This window comes from Bufo bufo, chromosome 7 (assembly GCF_905171765.1).
Source record: "Bufo bufo chromosome 7, aBufBuf1.1, whole genome shotgun sequence".
Lineage (NCBI taxonomy): Eukaryota > Metazoa > Chordata > Amphibia > Anura > Bufonidae > Bufo > Bufo bufo.
Window position 1 is genome coordinate 216,165,352 of NC_053395.1, and position 23,508 is coordinate 216,188,859.

General features: G+C 46.2%; 2 protein-coding genes across 2 annotated transcripts in view; both read left to right on the plus strand.

Annotated features, from left to right (window-relative positions):
* Positions 1–1,601: 1,601 nt before the first annotated feature.
* MCM6 (minichromosome maintenance complex component 6) lies at positions 1,602–13,228 on the plus strand. Its single transcript, XM_040440986.1, has 17 exons — positions 1,602–1,785; positions 4,098–4,244; positions 4,330–4,440; positions 5,271–5,520; positions 6,007–6,172; positions 6,608–6,753; positions 7,199–7,349; positions 7,444–7,585; positions 8,535–8,676; positions 9,009–9,116; positions 9,206–9,361; positions 9,912–10,040; positions 10,134–10,295; positions 11,291–11,417; positions 11,495–11,650; positions 11,898–12,037; positions 12,564–13,228. The coding sequence occupies exons 1-17, from the start codon at positions 1,685–1,687 to the stop codon at positions 12,681–12,683; spliced, it is 2,454 nt and encodes an 817-aa protein (XP_040296920.1). The 5' UTR covers positions 1,602–1,684; the 3' UTR covers positions 12,684–13,228.
* Positions 13,229–18,632: 5,404 nt separating this feature from the next.
* Positions 18,633–23,508, plus strand: part of LCT (lactase) — a 129,303-nt gene continuing 124,427 nt past the window's right edge. The window contains exon 1 of the mRNA XM_040441528.1: positions 18,633–19,110. Within this exon, the coding sequence (XP_040297462.1) occupies positions 18,633–19,110 (478 nt within the window). The remainder of the gene's footprint in view (positions 19,111–23,508) is intronic.

The following is a 23,508-nucleotide window of genomic DNA, read 5'->3' on the forward strand; positions in this document are numbered from 1 at the left end:
TGGGGGCTCTGACTGTGCCCAATAATTCTATGGGGGCTCTGACTGTGCCCAATAATGCTATGGGGGCTTTGACTGTGCCCAATAATGCTATGGGGGCTCTGACTGTGCCCAATAATGCTATGGGGGCTCTGACTGTGCCCAATAATGCTATGGGGGCTCTGACTGTGCCCAATAATGCTATGGGGGCTCTGACTGTGCCTGGAAAGATGATCTGGGATCTGAATGTGCCTGAAAATGTTATGGGGGCTTTGATTGTGCCTGGAAATGTTATGGAGGCCATGACTGTTCCCGGAAATGCTATGGGAGTCATGACTGTGCCCGGATATGCTATGGGGGCTATAACGGTACCTGGAAATGCTATGAGGGATATAACGGTGCCCGGAAATGCTATAGGGGCTTTGACTGTGCCCCAAAATACTATGGGGACTATGACTGTGCCTGGAAATGCTATAGGGGCTTTGACTGTGCCCCAAAATGCTATGGGGACCACGACTGTGCCTGGAAATGCTATGGGGACCACGACTGTGCCTGGAAATGCTATGGGGACCACGACTGTGCTGGAAATGCTATGGGGACCACGACTGTGCCTGGAAATGCTATGGGGACCACGACTGTGCCTGGAAATGCTATGGGGACCACGACTGTGCCTGGAAATGCTATGGGGACCACGACTGTGCCTGGAAATGCTATTGGGGACCACGACTGTGCCTGGAAATGCTATGGGGACCACGACTGTGCCTGGAAATGCTATGGGGACCACGACTGTGCCTGGAAATGCTATGGGGACCACGACTGTGCCTGGAAATGCTATGGGGACCACGACTGTGCCTGGAAATGCTATGGGGACCACGACTGTGCCTGGAAATGCTATGGGGACCACGACTGTGCCTGGAAATGCTATGGGGCTATGACTGTGCCTGGAAAGATGATCTGGGATCTCACTGTTCATGGAACTGCTATGGGGGATCTGACTGTGGCCGGGACTGCTATGGGGGATCTGACTGTGGCCGGGACTGCTATGGGGGATCTGACTGTGGCCGGAACTGCTATGGGGGATATTAAATTGGGTCGTTCTACGTGATTATGTGTATTGTATTGTAGGTCCCCACTGTCAGTGTGATGTCCTCCGTTTTTGTATTATGAAATTCGCCCCTACCTTCAGCTTCATCTGAAACTGTTTTTTATTGCAAAAAAAAAATGCGACTGAAAATGCAGAAGTGCAGAAAAACACCAAAAATGTATATGGGAAAGCATTATGGCTGCAAGACCTAGAACCCCTATGATTCAAATAAGCCAAACTTCGATCACCATTGGTTCCCTGTATACAAAGTATACAGTATGTGCTTAACCTAAGATATTTCTGAAATTCCACGATGTTATTCACACCGTGCGTTCAGGCCACGATTCTAATCACATCTTATTCTCAGAACTTGTAATATCACCGCCGCCGCCGCTAGTTGGCGCTCTCCCGGCTACACATCAGTGCGATTCTATACAGACGAGTTAACAGCCCCTGCCGCACTAGACCCGCCCCCTTCCTCAGTGGCGCGAAAACCTGCTCCACCCTTCGCCTACCATTGGCTGTGACTGGCGCGAAACGGGTCACGTGGGGCTGAAGACTGGCGCGAAACTCCAGCGTTTTTCCCCCATATTGTAGCGGCGCCTCCGGTCTCATCCGCACAGAATGGACGTATCCGAGCAGAACGTGAACGCCGCGGCCGCCCAGCAGGTGAAGGACGAGGTGTCGGAGAAGTGCCAGAAGCTGTTCCAGGACTTCTTGGAGGAGTGAGTGTCCCGTATCCCCGGCCGGCTCCCCATCCCCCACCCCGTCCTCATGGCCGCTCAGCTCTCTGTGTGGGGCCCCTCTTAGTCCATGGGGGCCCATGTATAAAACAGGTGCATTTGCCCCTAGCGACCTTTCTTCCTGCAGCATTCCTAATGCATAGAAGGTGAAATATGGTTGTTATGGGCAACTGCCCATCACGTGATAAATGCCCCATGTTATTATGGTGTCTGGGGCAGCAGTGACCACTGAGGGCCCCCTGGAGCCTAAAGCCCCTCTTTGATTGGCTGTGTGTGGTCACCTGACCTGTTCCGTGTGCTTTATATGTTGTATGTTCTCACTAACCCTGTGACATGTAATAAATCCGCGGTGTCGTCTGCTCCTCATCCCCGGAGGTCGCGCTGCGGCCGTCGTACACCCAGTACTGACCAGAGAGACTTATCAAGCGGTGCTGTTGCCCATAGCAACCAGTCCGGCTCCGGAGACTACTCTTCCTTTAACAGATCTCTCCAGAAGGGAAGAGTTAATGCCGCCTGCTATCTGTCCCGCCCCTGGGTCCGATCCCGCAGAACCACAATCTGCGCGGCTATCGGTCTGCTTCGTGTTCCCGGAGCACCGGGTCTCCCTGCGGAGTGGAATGGGGGTCGGGGATCGCCACCTTAGGCTCCTGCAGGGGACCTGTACGTTTTGCGGTCCTTAAAATGTTTTGCAGCCCGCTTGACTTCGATAGGTCCCTCAATTTTGCGACCAGTTATAGGACAGGGATGTATTTTTGTGGAATTGGCTAGGGATGAGCGAATCTCATCCGAAGTCAATTCGCATAAAACTTTGTTCTAATACTGTACGGAGAAGGAACTCCATACAGTATTAGAATGTATTGACTCCGATGAGCCGAAGTTATTACCTCCGTGTCCGTTCCGCAAAAAAAATAGAACATGTCCTATTATTGTCCGCATTACGGGCAAGGATAGGACTGTTCTATCAGGGGCCGGCTGTCCCGTTCTGCAAAATACGTAATGCACACGGACGTCATCTGTATTTTTTGCGGACCGCAAAATACATACGGTCGTGTGCATGAGGCCTGAGTCTGAACACTGAAAGGGGGGCGTCGACATCTGGGCCCCCCCCCCCAATAGTCAGGAGGAAGCAGCTGTAGTGATTAGCGCTGTGTCTCCTTCGCAGCCTGTTCTTGCACAGCGGCGCCCCCGATGGTTCACTGATTTGCATGCAGCGGTGTTGTACCAAGAGGCTGGGAGCGCCGGTGTGCAAGACAAGACCGAAGAGGCTGCGTTTATAGAACTGCCGCTCCTTATTTTCAGGATCAGTGAGGGTCCCAGATCTTGGACCTTCACTGAGCAGAAAGCCATGACATACTGTAGAGCGCTGCCACGGCATTCAATAAAAGGAATGCCCCTTTAAGTAATGGTTGCAGTTAAATCTTATACCGTGCCCTGAAAATTCTGGAGATGCAAAGATGCAAGGGTATGGAAGAGTGTCAGCCACGTTTACTAGTCAAATGGGGGTTGGAGATGCGCCAGTTCTCAAAATGCCAAGCGCAGCCGTATGCTCCATACAGGCCTGGTATCAATGGAGTAAAGTCATGGGCATCCTCCTTTGAAAGATGGCGGCGGTGACATGACTGCCTCCTCAGGCCGTTTCTGGCTACGACTTGTGCAGATGTAGACAGAGTCCTGTCTATCTGTGTGTTCACCGGACATGTCCACCTGTCGTGCAGGTCCAGTGCAGAAGTACCAGTAAGACCCAAGGAAATGATCATGTGACTGCCTCCATCTTGGAGCCTATGGATGTGGTTGATGCCCCAACGCTACCCATTTTTATTTTTTTTCTAACTAGGCCAAGTTGGTGTCATGAAGTCAGACTAGTGATTGGTCCGAAAGGATCTTCACTACGCTGCTACCCGCTGTATTAAGGGGGCGCCATATCCAGAGTGGAAAACAAACCACCTGGTATCGGAGCAGAGTACCGTAGGGTAGAGAGGTGCCATGCAGTGGCAGAGACCTTCTCTACGACAGCTGGGGGACACTACAAAGTCCTATAATAAATTCCACCCTGTATGTAGTACTGCTGTGTGTGGAATCCTCAGGGCTACATAAGGCTATGTTCAAATGCTGCTGAAGCATCGCAGAAATGTCTGCAACTGAAAATACGTGACCTACACATGAACTGGGTTGTTTCTGCAGCCTGTGCGTAGTTTTCTGCAAATCCCCGTGCAGTCCCATCACTGAATACGTTCTCTTCAGCTCAGCCATGTCTATAAAGCTCATTGACTGGATTCTTCTTCTATAAACTTCAGGTTTCAAAATGCCGATGGAGAACTGAAGTATAAGAGTGACGCGGAGGAGCTGATCCGCCCTGAGAGGAACACGCTGCTTGTCAGCTTCCAGGACCTGGAACAGTTCAACCAGCAGCTGGCCACCACCGTCCAAGAGGAGTTCTACAGGTGAGGCCACCGAGGATGATGGGCATCTGTCGCCCCAGTACGTGCCCAGTGGGCCAGTCACTCATCCTGATTTTCTCCTTTGCAGGGTCTACCCGTATCTGTGCAGAGCGATCCGGGCTTTTGCGAGGGACCACGGCAATGTCCCACAAAACAAGGAGTTCTATCTGGCGTTCCAGGACCTTCCGACCAGACACAAGTGAGAAGCTTTAGTCATCGGGGAACACAAGAGGGAGAAGTAGGGCCCTTGAGCAGCCCAGCCTGTAACATGGACGCCCCCCGATTGTCCTTCTTTAATGTGAATGCCACCAGAGTAGAAATTGATCTTTATGCAGGTCTTTTTGACAGTTACGTAATACTTGCAACTAGACCTATTGCAGTGTATCTTGGTAAGGTCTGACCGGTGGTACCCATAACAGTCCTAAGAGTGGAGGAGATGTAGGGCTGCGGCTCGTTTACGGGTGTTTGGGGTGCGTTTGTGCAGGTAAAACTTAAAAGCAGGGGACACAGTGCTGCAGCGTTCATTCTCAAATAAAGTAGTGGTCCCAGAGGTCAGACATGGGATATCCTAGCAGTATCCCGCAGCTTTATAAAATGGGAATAACCCTTGATTTAATGTTGGCCCAGAGTTTACGGATTGCCTACAGCGGCTACGTTGGCCATTGGTTCTCAGTTCCAATAGACTTAGCTGGTGAGAGTAAAAGGGGTTCTCCCATCTTGGCAAATGATAGACTGTTGCTAGGATGTGCCATCAATTGCTGATTGATGGGGTCCAAGCACTGGGACCCCCATTGATCACTAGAATTAAAGGGCACCACTCCAGAGACTGCTGCAACCCCTTCCCCTATTAAGAATGTGCCTTTTCATGGGGTCTCTCTGGGTGGACATCCAGGTTTAGCAAGCTAATACATATTCTAGCGATATGCCCTTCCCTATACATATGGTTTCATATAATATTCTGTATGATTGCATAGCTAAAATCTGGTCATCGGTAATGCTAAAATGTCTTCTAATTGCTGATGTTGACAGGATCAGAGAGCTGACCACTCCTCGCATTGGATCTCTGATGAGGATCAGCGGTCAGGTGGTGCGCACTCATCCTGTGCACCCGGAGCTGGTCAGCGGCACCTTCTTGTGTTTGGATTGTCAGACTCTGGTCAGAGATGTGGAGCAGCAGTTCAAGTACACACAGCCCAGTATCTGCAGGAACCCCGTGTGCGCCAACAGGAGGAGGTTCATGCTGGACACCAACAAGTCCAGATTTGTGGATTTCCAAAAGGTAATGTAACAGTTAAACGCTTGTTTGTTGTTCCCAGCAGTAGTGGTCAATCCCTTTATAAACATAGGCCTTAAATAATCGTTTATCTGCTGCAACCTAGATTGGTATATTGTGGCGTATGACAGCAGACTAAGGGCTCATGCACACGAACGTATTTTCTTTCCGTGTCCGTTCATAATTTTTTTTTGCAGACCGTATGTGGAACCAATTATTTCAATGGGTCCGCAAGAAAAAAAACAGAAGTTACTTCGGGTGCATCCCGTTTCCATATGTCCATTACGCAAAAAAAAATAGAACATGTCCTATTATTGTCTGCATTACGGACAAGGATAGGACTGTTCTATTAGGGGCCAGCTGTTCCGTTCCATAAAATACAGAATGCACACGGACATCTTCCGTATACTTTGTGGATCAGTTTTTGCAGACCGCATAATACATACGGTCGTGTGCATGAGCCCTAAGCCTGGTTTTATCTTGTATTTGCAGGTGCGCATCCAAGAAACCCAGGCCGAGCTCCCGCGGGGCAGTATCCCACGCAGCGTGGAAATAATTTTGCGTGCAGAAGCGGTTGAGTCATGTCAGGCTGGGGACAGATGTGATTTTACAGGGTGTCTCATTGTTGTGCCTGACGTCTCTCAGCTTGCCACTCCGGGTAAGTGATTTTATGAGCTATCTATCATATGACAGCAGGAATAGCCCGGATGTGACCTGTTACCAATAGCAGGCCGCGGCCCACAACTAGGGAGGCTCGTCCCCATCACGGCCTGCTAATGGCTGCTCCCCCTGTCGCCGGATGTTTTGATCCACGCGACAGGGAGATGCAGCGGCATTGGGGAGGGGTCATTATAGGGGTTGGATAACCCCTTTAAGATATTGCATTCTTATAATTCACTAGAACTAATAAACAAAAAAAGTATATTAGTGATCTCATTACAAGTTATCCTCATTTTATTAAAGTATTACATTTGTTGCATGAGAAAAGCTTCAGCAGCGATCGACCTGCACATTCCTGATAATCGGATCAGTTGGACGATAAATTTGCAGCGCTGCTTTCAGTATTATAATTAACCAGTTGTGTTTCCCACAGGTGTCCGTGCTGAGACCAGTTCCCGGGTGGGTGGAACTGAGGGATACGAAGCTGAAGGGGTCCGTGGTCTTCGCGCTCTCGGAGTTAGAGATTTGTCTTACAGACTTGTTTACCTTGCTTGCTATGTTGCTCCTACAAATCCCAGGGTGAGAAACGCCAGGAGGATGGGGTGTAGTGTCAGAGGGAAGGTGGCTGGTAGCACCGCTGCAGGAACAAACGCAAAATCAGTGGTGTGACCCTTCTTGCTTGCGATCAGGGGACATTCCTGCAGTTGAACCCCCCCCCCCATCAGAAATCAGAAAGTGATGACATATTCTACTTGCGTTATAGAAAATAGGGTATTACCTGACGTGTAGGGAAGATCTAACTAATGCACAAATCAGTTACGCCATGCAGTCATGTTGTACATGCTATACTGTAACTATTATTGTAGGGGCTATAATATCTAACGTGTGAAGTCGTGCCAGCTGCCTGACTGGCAGTTTATTGGAGTCCACTGAAATTATCCATATTGTGCCACTAGAAAGTCCTGGTGAGGAGTGATATGTTAATATGTCTTAGAACGAGGGCTAAATCTGCCTTTTGTTTCAGTTTGGTGGCAAAGATCTTCATGAAGAAGACATGACTGCTGAGAGCATCAAGAACCAGATGTCTGCAAAGGAATGGGAGAAGGTGTTTGAAATGAGCCAAGACAAAAACCTGTACCACAACCTGTGCACCAGCCTCTTCCCCACCGTGCATGGTGAGCGGGTGCCTCAGAGTGCGTGTTCTGGAGGATTGGTGGTCTTACATGCATAAAATCTCAATCCTATCTATTTCATCCGTCCCTGGTGTAGGCAACGACGAGGTGAAGAGAGGCATCTTACTTATGCTGTTTGGTGGTGTTCCCAAGACCACCATGGAGGGCACATCGCTGCGTGGTGACATTAATGTGTGTGTTGTCGGAGATCCGAGTACAGCCAAAAGTCAGTTCCTCAAGTGAGTATCCTTCAGAAATCACTGCTAATCCTTGACTTACTGGGAAAGCTTCTGACAACCAATATGGTTTATCGCACAGTTATCATGGATGATAGGTATGCAGTGATGTGTACGTTTACAGGTATTCTGATTACGAAAGCAAGAATCTCTCTGCAATAAACCAGTAATCTATAGGGGGTAAACTACTGGATACAGCATAGCAATAAATGCGGACCTTGTTCTGTCAATATGTGCTGCAGATAACCGCCTGTTTTGTAATGGGTCTTGCGGTATGTAATACCAAAATGACATTGACGACCTTGCCTGTTAATGATCTGTAATTGTATCTCACACATTGGTGGCATATCCCTAGTATATGCCACCAATGTCAGGTAGGTGCGCGTCCCACATCTGGACCCTGCACCTATCTCTAGAACGGGGTCCCCAAACTGAACGAGGAGGAGCATCGCACAAGCACGGCCTCCCTACATACCCTATGGGTACAAACTCCCGTAGAGGTGAATGGAGAGGTGGCTGCGCTTGCACTGAGCGCTTTCCGTTCACTTCTATGGGACTTAAGGAAATAGCCCGATTTTTTTTTTTTATTATTATTATTTTTTTTTCAGAACTGCCATAGAAGTGAATGGATAACACACAATGGGTAGTTTGGCTATCTTTGGCCCTCCCATAGAAGGGAATTGATGGTGGCTGTGCTTGCTCAGTGAGCCCTCATTCACTTTGGTGGGACCTGCACCTATTTGACATTGGTGGCATATCGCTAGGACATGCCACCAATGTGTGAGATGGTCCAACTCGATAAATCTCCAGCACCGTGGGTCCCATTGATGGGAGGTTGGCATCTGGACAGGGGTCGTTTTTAGCTGTCTTTGAGTTGACAGGGAATGGCTTTTGATAACCCTATGCAACATTAAAAAAAAATACTCAATGTAGATGTTTGTATTTCCACCAGGCATGTTGAGGAGTTCAGTCCCCGGGCAGTGTACACCAGCGGGAAGGCCTCCAGTGCTGCCGGTCTGACTGCGGCCGTAGTGAGGGACGAGGAGTCTCATGAGTTTGTGATAGAGGCCGGAGCGTTGATGCTGGCCGACAATGTGAGTGCTGTCGATTTGTTTCTTCTCTCTACTAGTTTCTAACCAGTTCAGAATAAACGTAGTAAAATTCCATTATTCCGACATCCTCTGGTAGTTTGAAAATCTGACACTTTTGTCTGTTCCCAAACGATACTGGTTTATTTATAACAATTTGACTGTAGTTCCCCTTTTGAATATTATTGCACTGTACAGTGTACATATAGATTCTGGCTACGTGCCACCGAAAAGCTGGGAGTAATTTACGTTTCCTGGTTTTCTAGCTTTGCCTAGCCCTGGACCAGAAAACATATCTAACTTTTTTTTATGATTCATCTGTTCACTTATACTTTCAGGGTGTCTGTTGTATTGATGAGTTTGACAAGATGGACCTCAAGGACCAAGTTGCGATTCATGAAGCCATGGAACAGCAAACTATTTCCATCACCAAAGCCGGTGTGAAGGTAAACGCCCTGACCCTCGGCTCGTACATCCATTAATGCCTGCTGTAAGTTACTGCTCTGACCTATCATTTCTTTTCTATTTACATCAGGCCACACTCAATGCAAGGACATCCATCTTGGCGGCTGCAAATCCCGTCGGCGGTCGTTACGACCGGTCCAAGTCCCTGAAGCAGAATGTAAATCTATCTGCTCCGATCATGTCCCGATTTGACCTTTTCTTCATCCTGGTTGACGAATGTAATGAGGTAACTAATCCCTTGTACTTCAGTTTCTCACAATTTTCAAGATCTCTGCTCGCTTTCAGTGAACAGAAACCTTCTTGGATGAATAAGGGCAAACATCTTAAAAATGGTGAGAAAATGGATTCACATTTTGATGGAAGGTTTCTTTATATTCAAAAATTAAAGAGGTTTTATCACCTCAGATATTGGTGAAATATCACTAGGATATGCCACCAATGTCACATGTGCGCGGATCCCACCTCTGGGCTCCAAGGTGAACGAGTGCACACAGTGCAAGTGCTCAGTCAACCTCTATACCTGAGCTTTTTTTTGAAATCCCATAGAAATGAATGGAGGGCACATGCGCAGCTGTCCTCAGTTCCCTTCGGGGTTCCTGTCCTGGAGATGGGTGCGCACCTATGTGACATTGGTGACGTATCCTAGCGATATGTCACCAATGTCTGAGGTGAGACAACCGCTTTCTGTTCGTCCTAGTAAGCAATATGGTCATCAAAAGTTTGGCGACTTCTCTCTACCTTGACTTTTTGAAGTATAATTCCGTGCTGTTCTTCAGGTGACGGATTACGCCATTGCTCGGCGTATTGTCGATCTCCACGCTAGGATTGATGAGTCTATCGACAGAGTCTACACCCTTGATGAAGTCCGCAGATATCTGCTCTTTGCCCGCCAGTTCCAGCCCAAAGTAAGTTTCTCAAATAATAAGTTGGCACTTATTTGTTGTGTTTTTTTCATTCTTGCTTTTAGCTTACCGGGTTCTCTCTTTTTTTCTTACAAGATTTCCAAAGATTCTGAGAATTTCATAGTGGAACAGTACAAACGTCTGCGTCAGAGAGATGGATCCGGTGTCACCAAATCTGCGTGGAGGATTACCGTTCGACAGCTGGAGAGCATGATCCGCCTGTCTGAGGCAATGGCGAGGATGCACTGCAGCGATGAGGTGAGGATTCACTTCACATTCTAACAAGAGATGATTCCTTTCTATATTGTCGTCCCCTACTTGATATGCTGCTAACCAGAACAGAGAGCTCATAGGAGCGACTTCCACTCATGCTGTTGATGCAGCCATCTGTTACATGGTCGCTTATTCATTAAACGGGTGCAGCAGCAATACGTGATTATCAAGTCTGCTCTCATGTGAGCAGGGGTTGTCCTGATGGGACCAGCATTAAAGGCTATAGATGCCTTGAGGGACACTTAGTTATGATTGCATATTACTCATAAAAATCTTTATTTCAATAGCCATTTCTGATATACAAGGGTTAAAAATCAGTCTGTTTGCAAGCTGGCTTTCTGTTTTCTTTGAATCCCTTCATCTGACGGCTCATGTCTAGCTTTTATCTCTGATCTCTTGACCTCATAAATAGTTATTTATGCCATATTTTCATCAGTTTGATAAGATTTTTGCTGTGAGTGTTTGAGGCCAGGAGATAAGAGCTACATGTGAGCTGTCAGATGACAAGATTCATAGAAAGGGACAGATTGCAAATAGACTGATTTTCAATCCGATTTTTTTAAAACCACATTTTTAATAAAGGCCAATTCAAAAAATGATTTTTCGCCCCAAATAAGTGAAATGCAATCACAAAAAATATCCTGAAGGTGTCCATACCCTTTAAGGTGAAACTAATCCATAATGATCTGTTATCAGAATTGCTCCCTTGAGGTCTGTGTGATAGAAGAGCAGAATGGGGGAGATCAGACTCCTTGGCATTTCCTTAGAAAGTGGTCCGTAGAGTAGCTGGCAGACGTAGTCAGGAAAACGGAAGGCTTTCATGTGCTATAATGTCCAGCTGTAGTGTTCTTCCTCATGTACACACTGCCTGAGACGACAGGTACACTTTAGATAGCCCTTCCATAATAATTATAGCACACCATCACCACCCACTGTGTAACTGAAGGTATCATGCATGTCTGGATATCCTTTCACCTCAGGTACATCCAAAACACGTAAAAGAAGCTTTCCGGTTATTGAACAAGTCTATCATCCGGGTCGAGACTCCAGATGTGAACTTGGATCAGGACGAAGAAATGGAGGAGGAACCTCAAGAAGCCGTGAACGGTGAGATCTTTGCTCCTTGTTTTGTGCAAGTGTTGACTTTAGGTCTGCCCTCTACTAAATGGCTTTTGTGTCTTCAGGTGATGCCGGAATACCTAACGGCCACGTGAATGGAATAAATGGCCACGCAGAAAGCGAACCCAAGGAGACGGAGCCTAAACCTTCCCTGCGTCTCAGCTTTACAGAATACAAGCGGATCTCCAACCTGCTGGTTCTGCAGCTGAGGAAGATGGAAGGTCAGTTTCCCCCACCCTTCCTCTAATGCAGGGATCGGCGACCTTCGTCGCTCCAGCTACCGTGAAACTACAACTCCCAGCATGCACACCTACTCGGCTGTTCTTGTAACTCCCATAGAAGTGAAAGGAGGATCCTGAGAGTTGTAGTCTCAGAACAGCTGGAGCGCCGGAGGCTGCTGATCCCTGCTCTAATGTGCATCCAGCCGACTACTGGAGCGCTCAGGAGTTAATTTACTTCTCTATACAGATGAGGATGAATCTACCCAGAAGAAAAGTGAACTCATTAACTGGTACCTGAAGGAGATTGAATCAGAAATTGACTCTGAAGAAGAACTCGTTAACCGCAAGCAAATCATTGAGAAAGTCATTCATAGGCTCGTCCATTATGTGAGTAGCTCCGATTTTATAATTTACTTGGACCGATACAACTCCTTAATGAGCTCAAAAAGAAGATCTGACTCTTGTCATGGGGCACAAAGTTACTGAACTTCTGTACTATTTCAGCTGGATCTGTGCCTGGGAAAGCTGGGTGACAAGCAATATGACTGCCATTGGACACTGCTGTACAGGGAGTCTGCCTGGTTATGCATCATGCAGCCCCTTCTCTTGTATCATAGTTTAACTAGTCAGATTTGCAGTTTAGAAATCTGGGTAAAGTTGCATGACAACCCCTGTGTTAGGCGTCTATATGTTGCAGCCATATATGTTGTCAGGACGGTGACATATGGACCCAGTCAGCCAGTGCATTGGTGCAGAAAGCTTTTAGTCTCCAGTTTAGCAATTTTTTGGGGTTGGTTCCTTGATGGCACTTAATAATCACATGGTTTATACGGTGTCATAGACAACCCCTTTGAAAAAATTCAGACTTTTAATAAAAGCGATTTTTACATTTTCTCTTCTTCTTGCTTTTCAGGATCAAATCTTGATCGAATTGTCACAGACCAGCCTGAGGGTCTCAGGAGAGGAAGACGCCGCCAAGGATGAGGACCCTTTCTTGGTTGTGAACCCCAACTACATACTGGAGGACTACTAATAATCCAGGGACTTTCTGTCTAAGGACTTCTGGAACTTTTATCATCAGACTTTTTAACATTTGAGACTTTGAGGATTTCCTATTTGGAATGGACATTACCCATTTTACCAGGGTCTAAGGAGACTTTTATACCTTGTCTGCATTTCATTGGTGGCCAAAGCTTGGAAGGAATATTGTATATAGAGTTTTCATATTTCATGACTCTGTCATTTCAGTTTTGGGTATGAGTGCGGCGAGGGTCCCGGGTTTTCTCCGATTTGAAGGAGAAATTTCTATATTTTAGAAAACCGGGGAGGGGGGGGGGGGGATTAAGAAGAGTTTACTGTCATTTCTAGAGCTTTTTATTCCCTGCTGTGAATCTAATGTCAATTTTACTCCTGTTGGAAACATGTTAAAGCCGTCTCTGGGATTAAACATTGATAATCTGTCCATTGGATAGATCCATGGGGGTCCTACCCTCACGAATGCCTCCGGTGTGCAGAACAAAGGCAGCCGTGATTTTTTGTTTTTTTGGGGTGCAGCAGAGAATCATACATTCTATATATGTAAAAACCAAGAAGATACCTTTAAATGTCTCCATGGTGAACTGATTCATCTGCATTTGACTTTCCTTTTAATTTTGTTCGTTTAAGGCCTCATTCAGACGACCATATGCTGTCCGCAAAAATGCGGATCCGTTTTTTTCAGACAGTTCAGCATGTCCGTAAAAAAAGGAAAGCATTCAGTATTTTTGCGGACCCATAAACTTCAATGGGGCCATGTCCTGATTTTCACGGACAAGTATAGGACACGTTTCATTTGTTTTGGGGAACCGTGGAATAGAAAAGGGCCCCATAGAAGTGAATGGGTCAGCATCTAATCCGCAAAAAAAACGGATCCGCATTTTTGCGGATAGCATACGGCCGTCTGAATGAGCCCTAACTCTGTAAAGTAGTAATTTTATGCTGCGCCTTTAAAGGGGTTGTGCAGTGCAAAAATTTTTGATGACCTATGAGGAGGTGCCTGGAGTCGGTCTGAGGGTAGGTCATCAATATCCTTGCATTGCACAACCCCTTTAAGGTGAGAATTATTTTTCCTTTTATTCTGTAGCGTTGTCAGATTTTTATTGGAAAGTTATCCTGTGTATGATGTGCAAGGTCATTATATACTGCTTACAGTAAGTGCTGTAGATTTGTCAAAATACATCAGTTTTAATAGTACACAGCGCTGGTCTCTTATTTCCGCTTAGTATATATTATATATTGCATCTCCCAATGACATAGCTATAAGGGGGCAGGCTTATGTTGCAGTAACACATCAGCGTTACTAACGTAGCATAAATATGACAAACCTATTCACTTCACTGCTAATTTTAAGTTCCCTGTGCATTTTCTTGAAGAAAAATGTAAAAGGCAAAAAGAAAAAAATGTGTGTCCTAGCTGTTGTTTGTGAACATGGTAGTGTAATTGCAGGGGTTGGACGCATGGTCAGTGCCTGTGCGTTGCGGACCGCAATTTGTGGTTCGCAGAACAGGCAGGGCCGGCCTTAAGCCTCATTCACACGTCAGTGTTTTGGTCAGTGATTGTGAGCCATAACCAGGACTGGAGCCTCCACAGACATAAGATATAAGGGAAAGATCTGCACCTGCTCTGTGTTTAGAGCCGCACCTGGTTTTGGCTCAAAACCACTGCCCAAACACTAATGTTTGAATATTGCCCAGCAATTCCCATTGCATCTGTGAAACCCCAAAAGGCAGCGCTGTTCATACACCCGAGGATTAATCTGTGATCAAGATACGTCATTGATCCAGCACAGAGTTTCCATCAGCTCGTAGCATGATGAACAAAACATCTGATTCTCCTGATACTGTTTTTAGGTTATCAAAAAGGGGGGGAGAATCTGTTACAGGGGTTGGAGCAACTTTATAATCAGAGCACTTTATCCCAATACTAAAAACGACAAGTTCTTACCCACATTGATACTGCATCCACCATGACTGTTTCTTAATGGTGGCTCTTGGAGACGTCTTGCTCTGGAGTTCCGCAGGTGGCCGTCAGATGGGAATTTGTTACAAACCATTCAAGATGCCCATAAACTTTCAGTAGGTTTCCTACAAGCTATTATTCCACACATGCATGCTTGTTTTGCGACTTTTTTCTGACCTATTTATGTAGCTGCACCTTTTTTGGTGCCAAAGCAGTCTAAGGGCTCTTTCACACTTGCGTTCTTGTCTTCCGGCATAGAGTTCCGTCGTCGGGGCTCTATGCCGGAAGAATCCTGATCAGGATTATCCTAATGCATTCTGAATGGAGAGAAATCCGTTCAGGATGCATCAGGATGTCTTCAGTTCCGGAACGGAATGTTTTTTGGCCGGAGAAAATACCGCAGCATGCTGCGCTTTTTGCTCCGGCCAAAAATCCGGAACACTTGCCGCAAGGCCGGATCCGGAATTAATGCCCATTGAAAGGCATTGATCCGGATCCGGCCTTAAGCTAAACGTCGTTTCGGCGCATTGCCGCATCCGACATTTAGCTTTTTCAGAGTGGTTACCATGGCTGCCGGGACGCTAAAGTCCTGGCAGCCATGGTAAAGTGTAGCGGGGAGCGGGGGAGCAGTGTACTTACCGTCCGTGCGGCTCCCCGGGCACTCCAGAATGACGTCAGGGCGCCCCAAGCGCATGGATCATGTGATCACATGGATCACGTCATCCATGCGCATGGGGCGCTCTGACGTCACTCTGGAGCGCCCGGGGAGCCGCACGGACTGTAAGTATACTGCTCCCCCGCTCCTACTATGGCAACCAGGACTTTAATAGCGTCCTGGGTGCCATAGTAACACTGAAAGCATTTGGAAGACGGTTCCGTCTTCAAATGCTTTCAGTACACTTGCGTTTTTCCGGATCCGGAGTGTAATTCCGGCAAGTGGAGTACACGCCGGATCCGGACAACGCAAGTGTGAAAGAGGCCTAATTCCTACTCCACCCGAGGACAGGCGTACTTTTCTTCGTCTGTTTTTGGTGGTGAAGTGCAACTTTTTAGCATTAAAAGTTAGTTTGTGGGACATGTGACTCAAGCAAATAAATTAGACCAGTCTATATAAATGGTAAAAAGTATAAATCTGAAGGTGTCAGCCCTTTACAGAGAGCGATGAGGAGAAAGCAAAGCTATTAAATATTTTTTTCTCCACTGTATTCACTAAGGAAAAGAAACTGTCAGATAAAATGTAAAAGTAAATTCCCCATTAATTTAATAAAAGTGTCCTGTCTGACCCAGGAAGAAGTACAGCGGCGTCTTAAAAAGATTAAAATAGACAAATTGTCAGGACCAGATGGCATACACCCCCGTATCCTAAGAGAATTAAGTAATGTCATAGCCAGACCCTTATTTGTGATATTTAAGGACTCTATACTGACAGGGAGTGCAAATGTGGTGCCAATATTCAAAAAGGGGCCAAAAACAGAGCCTGGAAACTATAGGCCGGTAAGTTTATCATCTATCGTGGGTAAACTGTTTGAAGGTTTTCTAAGAGATGCTATCTTGGAGTACGTGAATGAAAATAAGCAAATAACGTCATGTCAAACTCATTTAATCAGTTTCTATGAGGAAGTAAGTTCTAGACTTGACAGCGGCGAATCAATGGATGTCGTATATCTGGACTTCTCCAAAGCATTTGACACTGTACCTCATAAAAGGTTAGTATATAAAATGAGAATGCTCGGACTGGGAGAAAACATCTGTAAGTGGGTAAGTAACTGGCTCAACGATAGAAAACAGAGGGTGGTTATTAGCGGTACATACTCAGATTGGGTCACTGTCACTAGTGGGGTACCTCAGGGGTCAGTATTGGGCCCTATTCTCTTCAATATATTTATTAATGATCTTGTAGAAGGCTTGCACAGTAAAATATTAATTTTTGCAGATGACACTAAACTGTGTAAAGTAATTAACACAGTAGAGGACAGTATACTTTACATATATACTACAGAGGACAGTATACTGTACATATACTACAGAGGACAGTATGCTGTACATATACTACAGAGGACAGTATACTGCTACAGATGGATCTGGATAGATTGGAGGCTTGGGCAGATAAGTGGCAGATGAGGTTTAACACTGATAAATGTAAAGTTATGCACATGGGAAGGAATAATGCAAGTCACCCGTACATACTAAATGGTTTAACACTGACCTGGAAAAAGAGCTAGGAATTTTAATAAACTGCAAACTAAGCTGTAGAAATTAGTGTCAGGCAGCTGCTGCCAAGGCCAATAAGATAATGGGTTGCATCAAAAGGTGCATAGTGATAAGAACATAGTCCTACCACTTTACACATACCTAGTCAGGCCACACATGGAGTACTGTATACAGTTCTGGGCTCCTGTGAACAAGACAGACATAGCAGAGCTGGAGAGGGTTCAGAGGAGGGCAACTAAAGTAATAACTGGAATGGGGGGGACTACAGTACTCTGAAAGATTATCAAAATTAGGGTTATTCACTTTAGAAAATAGACGACTGAGGGGAGATCTAATTACTATGTATAAATATATCAGGGGTCAGTACAGAGATCTCTCCCATCTATTTATCCCCAGGACTGTGACTGCGTCTGGAGGAAAGAAGGTTTGTACACAAACATAGAAAAGGATTCTTTACGGTAAGAGCAGTGAGACTATGGAGCTCTCTGCCTGAGGAGGTGGTGACGGTGAGTACAATAAAGGAATTCAAGAGGGGCCTGGATGTATTTCTGGAGTGTAATAATATTACAGGCTATAGCTACTAGAGAGGGGTCATTAATCCAGGGAGTTATTCTGATGCCTTGATGGAGTCGGGAAGCAATTTTTTTCCCCCTTAAGTGGGAAAAATTAGCTTCAACCTCAGTTTTTTTTTTTTTTTGCCTTCCTCTGGATTAACTTGCAGGATAACAGGCCGAACTGGATGGACAGATGTCTTTTTTTGGCCTTATAAACTATGTTACTATGTAAGTGAATATTAACCTGTCCTACTGGAAAACAACTACCAGAGATCAGACTAATAAAAAAATCTGCAAGTCTAATTCATCAACTTCTTAATAAATCCTTGGCAAAAGAAAGGAAGACGAATGAAATGCGCTGGTCTAATTTTATGGCCATAAACAGACGAGCTTGATAAATGACCCCCGTCGTGTGTTGAAGGAGAGTTGTTCCATAACACGTAACTGCAGGATCAGACTACATCCAGATTTATTATACATCCATCTGGGTTTTTGGCATGTGATGTGCCGTTTTTTATAATGTTTCGATTGGCTATCATTTATTATATTGTGCCAAAATGAACAGCATGTTTACATGGGGCAAATGAATGGGAACAGATGGTTGTATGAACTATCATTATTATGTTTTCATGCGGACCCCTCTAGGTTTAGCAGGCTGCTGCTTTGTGAGGGGTCCACATGGTGACCAAGCCAAAAATGGACCTGTACATAATTGGAACGGTCTGGAAAAACCGCACAGTGAAAATCCTCGGCCATATGAACTGCTGAGTGGCCTCCTAATGAAAACAATGGGAGGCGGTTTCAGCACAGGCTCAGCCTGTTTTTTGGCATTGAAACCTGCACCCACAATCCTACATCTGAACATACCCTGAATATAAGCTGTGTGTGTGTAGAGGAGTAGTAATGCACGAATGCATCTACTTCCAGCGATTATATTTCCCAGCTCGGAGCCTACAAGAACCTGCTAATAATTTACAGTGAACCCAAAGTGGCCATTCCACCCAACGTGTCATAAATTAACGCTCCTGTCCATAGTTCTCTGCTGTTGTCTAATCTGCAGGAGATACTTGTGTTTTACAGCCCCGGCCACAGTATAAAAGTCATGACTTGTGTATGCTGTGTATAGCTCTGTGACAATGGGAGCAGCGTGGACATGGGCACTGCTTGTCCTCATACCCTCACTATGTCAGGGCACCTTCAACCCCACAGAGAAGAACTTCATGACCATTGGTGGACCCCTATGGGGTCATGAAGATGGGTCACGTAAGGTACATGGGTGTAGCGATGAGGTTCTTAATCACATGAGAGATCAGATCCAGACCCTTCAGAAGTATGGTATCACCCATTACAAGGTACAGCTAGACTTAAAGGAGAACCCCCTGGAAAGGGATGAGGGACAACTACAGTGTTACAGGACCCTTCTCCAGGACCTGAACAAAGCCAGCATTAAACCAATTGTGATCTTACATGGCGGCAACCTCAATAGGCTTGCTGCAGTTGGCACCCAGACTGGCACCAGCGCTGTTGATGCCTATGCAGAATATGCTGAACTTGCATTCCGTTCATTCAGAAATTTGGTCGACAACTGGATAACATTTGATGTTCCTGCCGATGTTATTGACTCACAGTCCCTGCAGGTTCTGCTGGACGCCCATGAGAGAGTGTATGCGTTATATCACCAAAAGTACCCTGCTGGAGGTGAGTGTAATAATGTCTGTATATTATATGTTCTGTAATCATCCGGCGCAGAGACAGGATGAACATATTCACCTCTAAGTGCAAGACCTGGAAAAACAGGGCTGAGCTGCAATACTAGACAGGGGAGGTGCTGTTTCTATTTCTTCCAGAAATCTCCCTGTAACAAACCATGCAGCTGTGGAAGCTGCCCATGACTGGGATGAGTTTGCAATTTCTGGATGTAACTAATATGAAAAGATGGTTCTGTTCCTAGCAAGATATCTCTATGCATATTCGTTTTCCATAAAGCAGAGATGCTCAACCTGCCGCCCTCCAGCTGTTGCAAAACTACAACTCCCAACATGCCTGCACAGCCTACAGCTATCAGGGCATGCTAGGAGTTGTAGTTTTGCAACATCTGGAGGGCCACAGGTTGAGCATACATGCTGTAGGCTGCCCAGGCATGTGTTACTGAACAGTCAGAACTCAGGACTCTAGTTCCCGGCTTAGGAGTCCCTGCTCTGACTCTATATATGGCTGTGTCCATATATGGAGTCAGTGGTATGAACATAAAGGGGGTATCCCCAAGCATTATCAGTATGCTTGGGGACAACCAGGTTATTTAAGTCTAATTTAGCCTCTATTTCAAAAACATTTCTGCCAGGATTTGAACTCACAACCTTCTACATTCTAGGTAAGAATCTTAACAACTGAGCTATGGAGCTCAATGCTAAACTGTGCCAGAAAAACCTCATAGTAGTTTCTCATGTATTAGGTATTCCTATACAGCAGTATAATTTTTAAAATGTATGGAACAAAATAAATGTGTAATTACAATATATATATAATATGTGGGGAAACTACTACTGAGGTTTATAGACATAATATATGGACAGCAGGTTAACATGAAGCTCTATAGCTCAGTGGTTAAGGTTCTTGACTTTAATGTAGCAGGCTGTGAGTTTGAATCCCAGCATAATCATTTCAAAAATAGAGGCTAAATAGACACGCCAACCTTTTTAATTTGTGTAGCTATTATTTTTTGTTGGTAAAGGTGGCAACCCTAACAGAACCCCTGCTCCCCAGTGACCCCCATAACTTTTTTTTTTTGTTATGTCTACGGAGATGTGTGGGGGCTCATTTGAGGGAAATCTGTCTTTTTTTGACAATACCATTTTGGGGTGTGTATGACTTGATCACTTTTTATTCAATTTTCTTGGGAGATAAAGTAATGAAAAAACAGCAAATCAGCCGTTTTTTTAAATTTTTTTCTGTTACATCTTTACCATATGGGCTAACTTTTTTTAATTTTAATAGTATGGGTGTTTCCGCATGCGACGATGCACATAATTTTATTCTTTTTTTGTTCATTTTTGGGGAAAGTGGGGTGATTTAACGTTTTAAGTTTTTTTAATAGTAAAAAAAATATATATTAACTTTTTTTAAATTACTTTTCATCAGATTGCAATTATTCTATATAGAAATCACTATATCACAGTTTAGTGCTGCCACCTAGTGGCCTAAACTGGGATCTACTAATAATGAGCCTGGAAGCATACTACAGGCTGCGGCTCATTTTTAGAACAGGGTGCTTTCCCTGATCTCCGCTGGGGGAAGGCGCATCTGAGCTTTTTAACACTCTCCGATGCCGTAATGACATTTGACAAATGCCACAAGGGGGCCTACTGAGATTTATCGCCCAAGGGCCCACATAAACCTGGAACCGGCCCTGAGTTGTAGTTTTGCAACAGCTGGAGGGTTGCAGGTTGGGCATCCCCGCCATTGAGCATTGCCAATAAGTCCCCATACCAGGGAGTACTTCCAGTAAATTTCCAGACAGGGCTGGTCTCTTTAAGGAGAATCAGCTCCCTGCCTAAGCTGTTAGCAAGCAGAGAATAGATGAAGAATAGGGAGCCCCCTGCTGGTCATCTCCCGGTGTTGGCGTCACTGTGGAGTATACAGTATGTCCTAACAGCCGTCTGTTCATATTTTTAGCCCCATATATTTGGTATACCCATGAGCATATACTGTAAAGGTATAACGTATTCATACCATAAATCACACACAAGATGTCTAAAACCTTGGACACATCTTGTAGTCATAAGGCCTCATGCACACAAACATATTTTCTTTACGTGTCCGTTCGTTTTTTTCTGCGGACCGTATACGAAACCATTGATTTAAAAAAATAGAAGATGTCCTATTATTGTCCGCATTACGGACAAGGATAGGACTGTTCTATCAGGGGCCAGCTGTTCTATTCAGCCAAATACGAAATGCACACGGACGTCATCCGTATTTTTTGCGGATCCGCAAAATACATACGGTCGTGTGCATGAGGCCTAAGGTAGCTCTGGATTCCTTACTTGCAGCCTTCATAAAAAAACATGGACTACTCACACTTTTAGAAAGGGACATCTAGGAAATTCTGAAAATGAAAACAAAACAGCCCCCCCCCCCCCATTTCTATAGGACACGCCCTTAACCTACAGCATTTGTATCCCAAATGTCACATATGGCCCCCTTTAGCACTCCCCAGAATTCATACAGATATCTAAATAGAAATGCAGATCTCAGACTGTCCCTTTATACAGCAGACCCCACTTTATACAGACCCCAGTGTAACCATCTATACGGGCACCAGCCCAGAACCTCCCTGTATACAGACACCAGACCCCACTTTATACAGACCCCAGTGTAACCCTTGATATGGGCCCCAGCCCAGAACCTCCCTGTATACAGACCCCACTTTACACAGACCCCAGTGTAACCCTTGATATGGACCACAGTCCAGAACCTCCCTGTATACAGACCCCAGACCAGACGCCACTTTACACAGACCCCAGTGTAACCCTTGATATGGACCACAGCCCAGAACCTCCCTGTATACAGACCCCAGACCAGACCCCACTTTACACAGACCCCAGTGTAACCCTTGATATGGGCCCCAGCCCAGAACCTCCCTGTATACAGACCCCAGACCAGACCCCACTTTACACAGACCCCAGTGTAACCCTTGATATGGACCACAGACCAGAACCTCCCTGTATACAGACCCCAGACCAGACCCCACTTTACACAGACCCCAGTGTAACCCTTGATATGGGCCCCAGCCCAGAACCTCCCTGTATACAGACCCCAGACCAGACCCCACTTTACACAGACCCCAGTGTAACCCTTGACATGGACCACAGCCCAGAACCTCCCTGTATACAGACCCCAGACCAGACCCCACTTTACACAGACCCCAGTGTAACCCTTGATATGGGCCCCAGCCCAGAACCTCCCTGTATACAGACCCCAGACCAGACCCCACTTTACACAGACCCCAGTGTAACCCTTGACATGGGCCCCAGCCCAGAACCTCCCTGTATACAGACCCTAGACCAAGAACCTACTGTATACAGACCCCAGACCAGACCCCACTTTACACAGACCCCAGTGTAACCATTTATACGGGCCCCAGCCCAGAACCTCCCTGTATACAGACCCCAGACCAGACCCCACTTTATACAGACCCCAGTGTAACCCTTGATATGGGCCCCAGCCCAGAACCTCCCTGTATACAGACCCCAGACCAGACCCCACTTTACACAGACCCCAGTGTAACCCTTGATATGGACCACAGCCCAGAACCTCCCTGTATACAGACCCCAGACCAGACCCCACTTTACACAGACCCCAGTGTAACCCTTGATATGGGCCCCAGCCCAGAACCTCCCTGTATACAGACCCCAGACCAGACCCCACTTTACACAGACCCCAGTGTAACCCTTGATATGGACCACAGCCCAGAACCTCCCTGTATACAGACCCCAGACCAGACCCCACTTTACACAGACCCCAGTGTAACCCTTGATATGGGCCCCAGCCCAGAACCTCCCTGTATACAGACCCCAGACCAGACCCCACTTTACACAGACCCCAGTGTAACCCTTGATATGGGCCCCAGCCCAGAACCTCCCTGTATACAGACCCCAGACCAGACCCCACTTTACACAGACCCCAGTGTAACCCTTGATATGGGCCCCAGCCCAGAACCTCCCTGTATACAGACCCCAGACCAGACCCCACTTTACACAGACCCCAGTGTAACCCTTGATATGGACCACAGCCCAGAACCTCCCTGTATACAGACCCTAGACCAAGAACATGCTGTATACAGACCCCAGACCAGACCCCACTTTACACAGACCCCAGTGTAACCCTTGATATGGACCACAGCCCAGAACCTCCCTGTATACAGACCCCAGACCAGACCCCACTTTACACAGACCCCAGTGTAACCCTTGATATGGGCCCCAGCCCAGAACCTCCCTGTATACAGACCCCAGACCAGACCCCACTTTACACAGACCCCAGTGTAACCCTTGATATGGACCACAGCCCAGAACCTCCCTGTATACAGACCCTAGACCA

Excerpts from the sequence above, each read along its gene's own strand:
- MCM6 (XM_040440986.1), top strand. The coding sequence starts at position 1,685 with ATGGACGTATCCGAGCAGAACGTGAACGCCGCGGCCGCCCAGCAGGTG. Across the intron at positions 6,754-7,198 it reads TTGCTCCTACAAATCCCAGG|TTTGGTGGCAAAGATCTTCA; the intron begins GTGAGAAACGCC and ends CTTTTGTTTCAG. Across the intron at positions 12,038-12,563 it reads TTCATAGGCTCGTCCATTAT|GATCAAATCTTGATCGAATT; the intron begins GTGAGTAGCTCC and ends CTTGCTTTTCAG.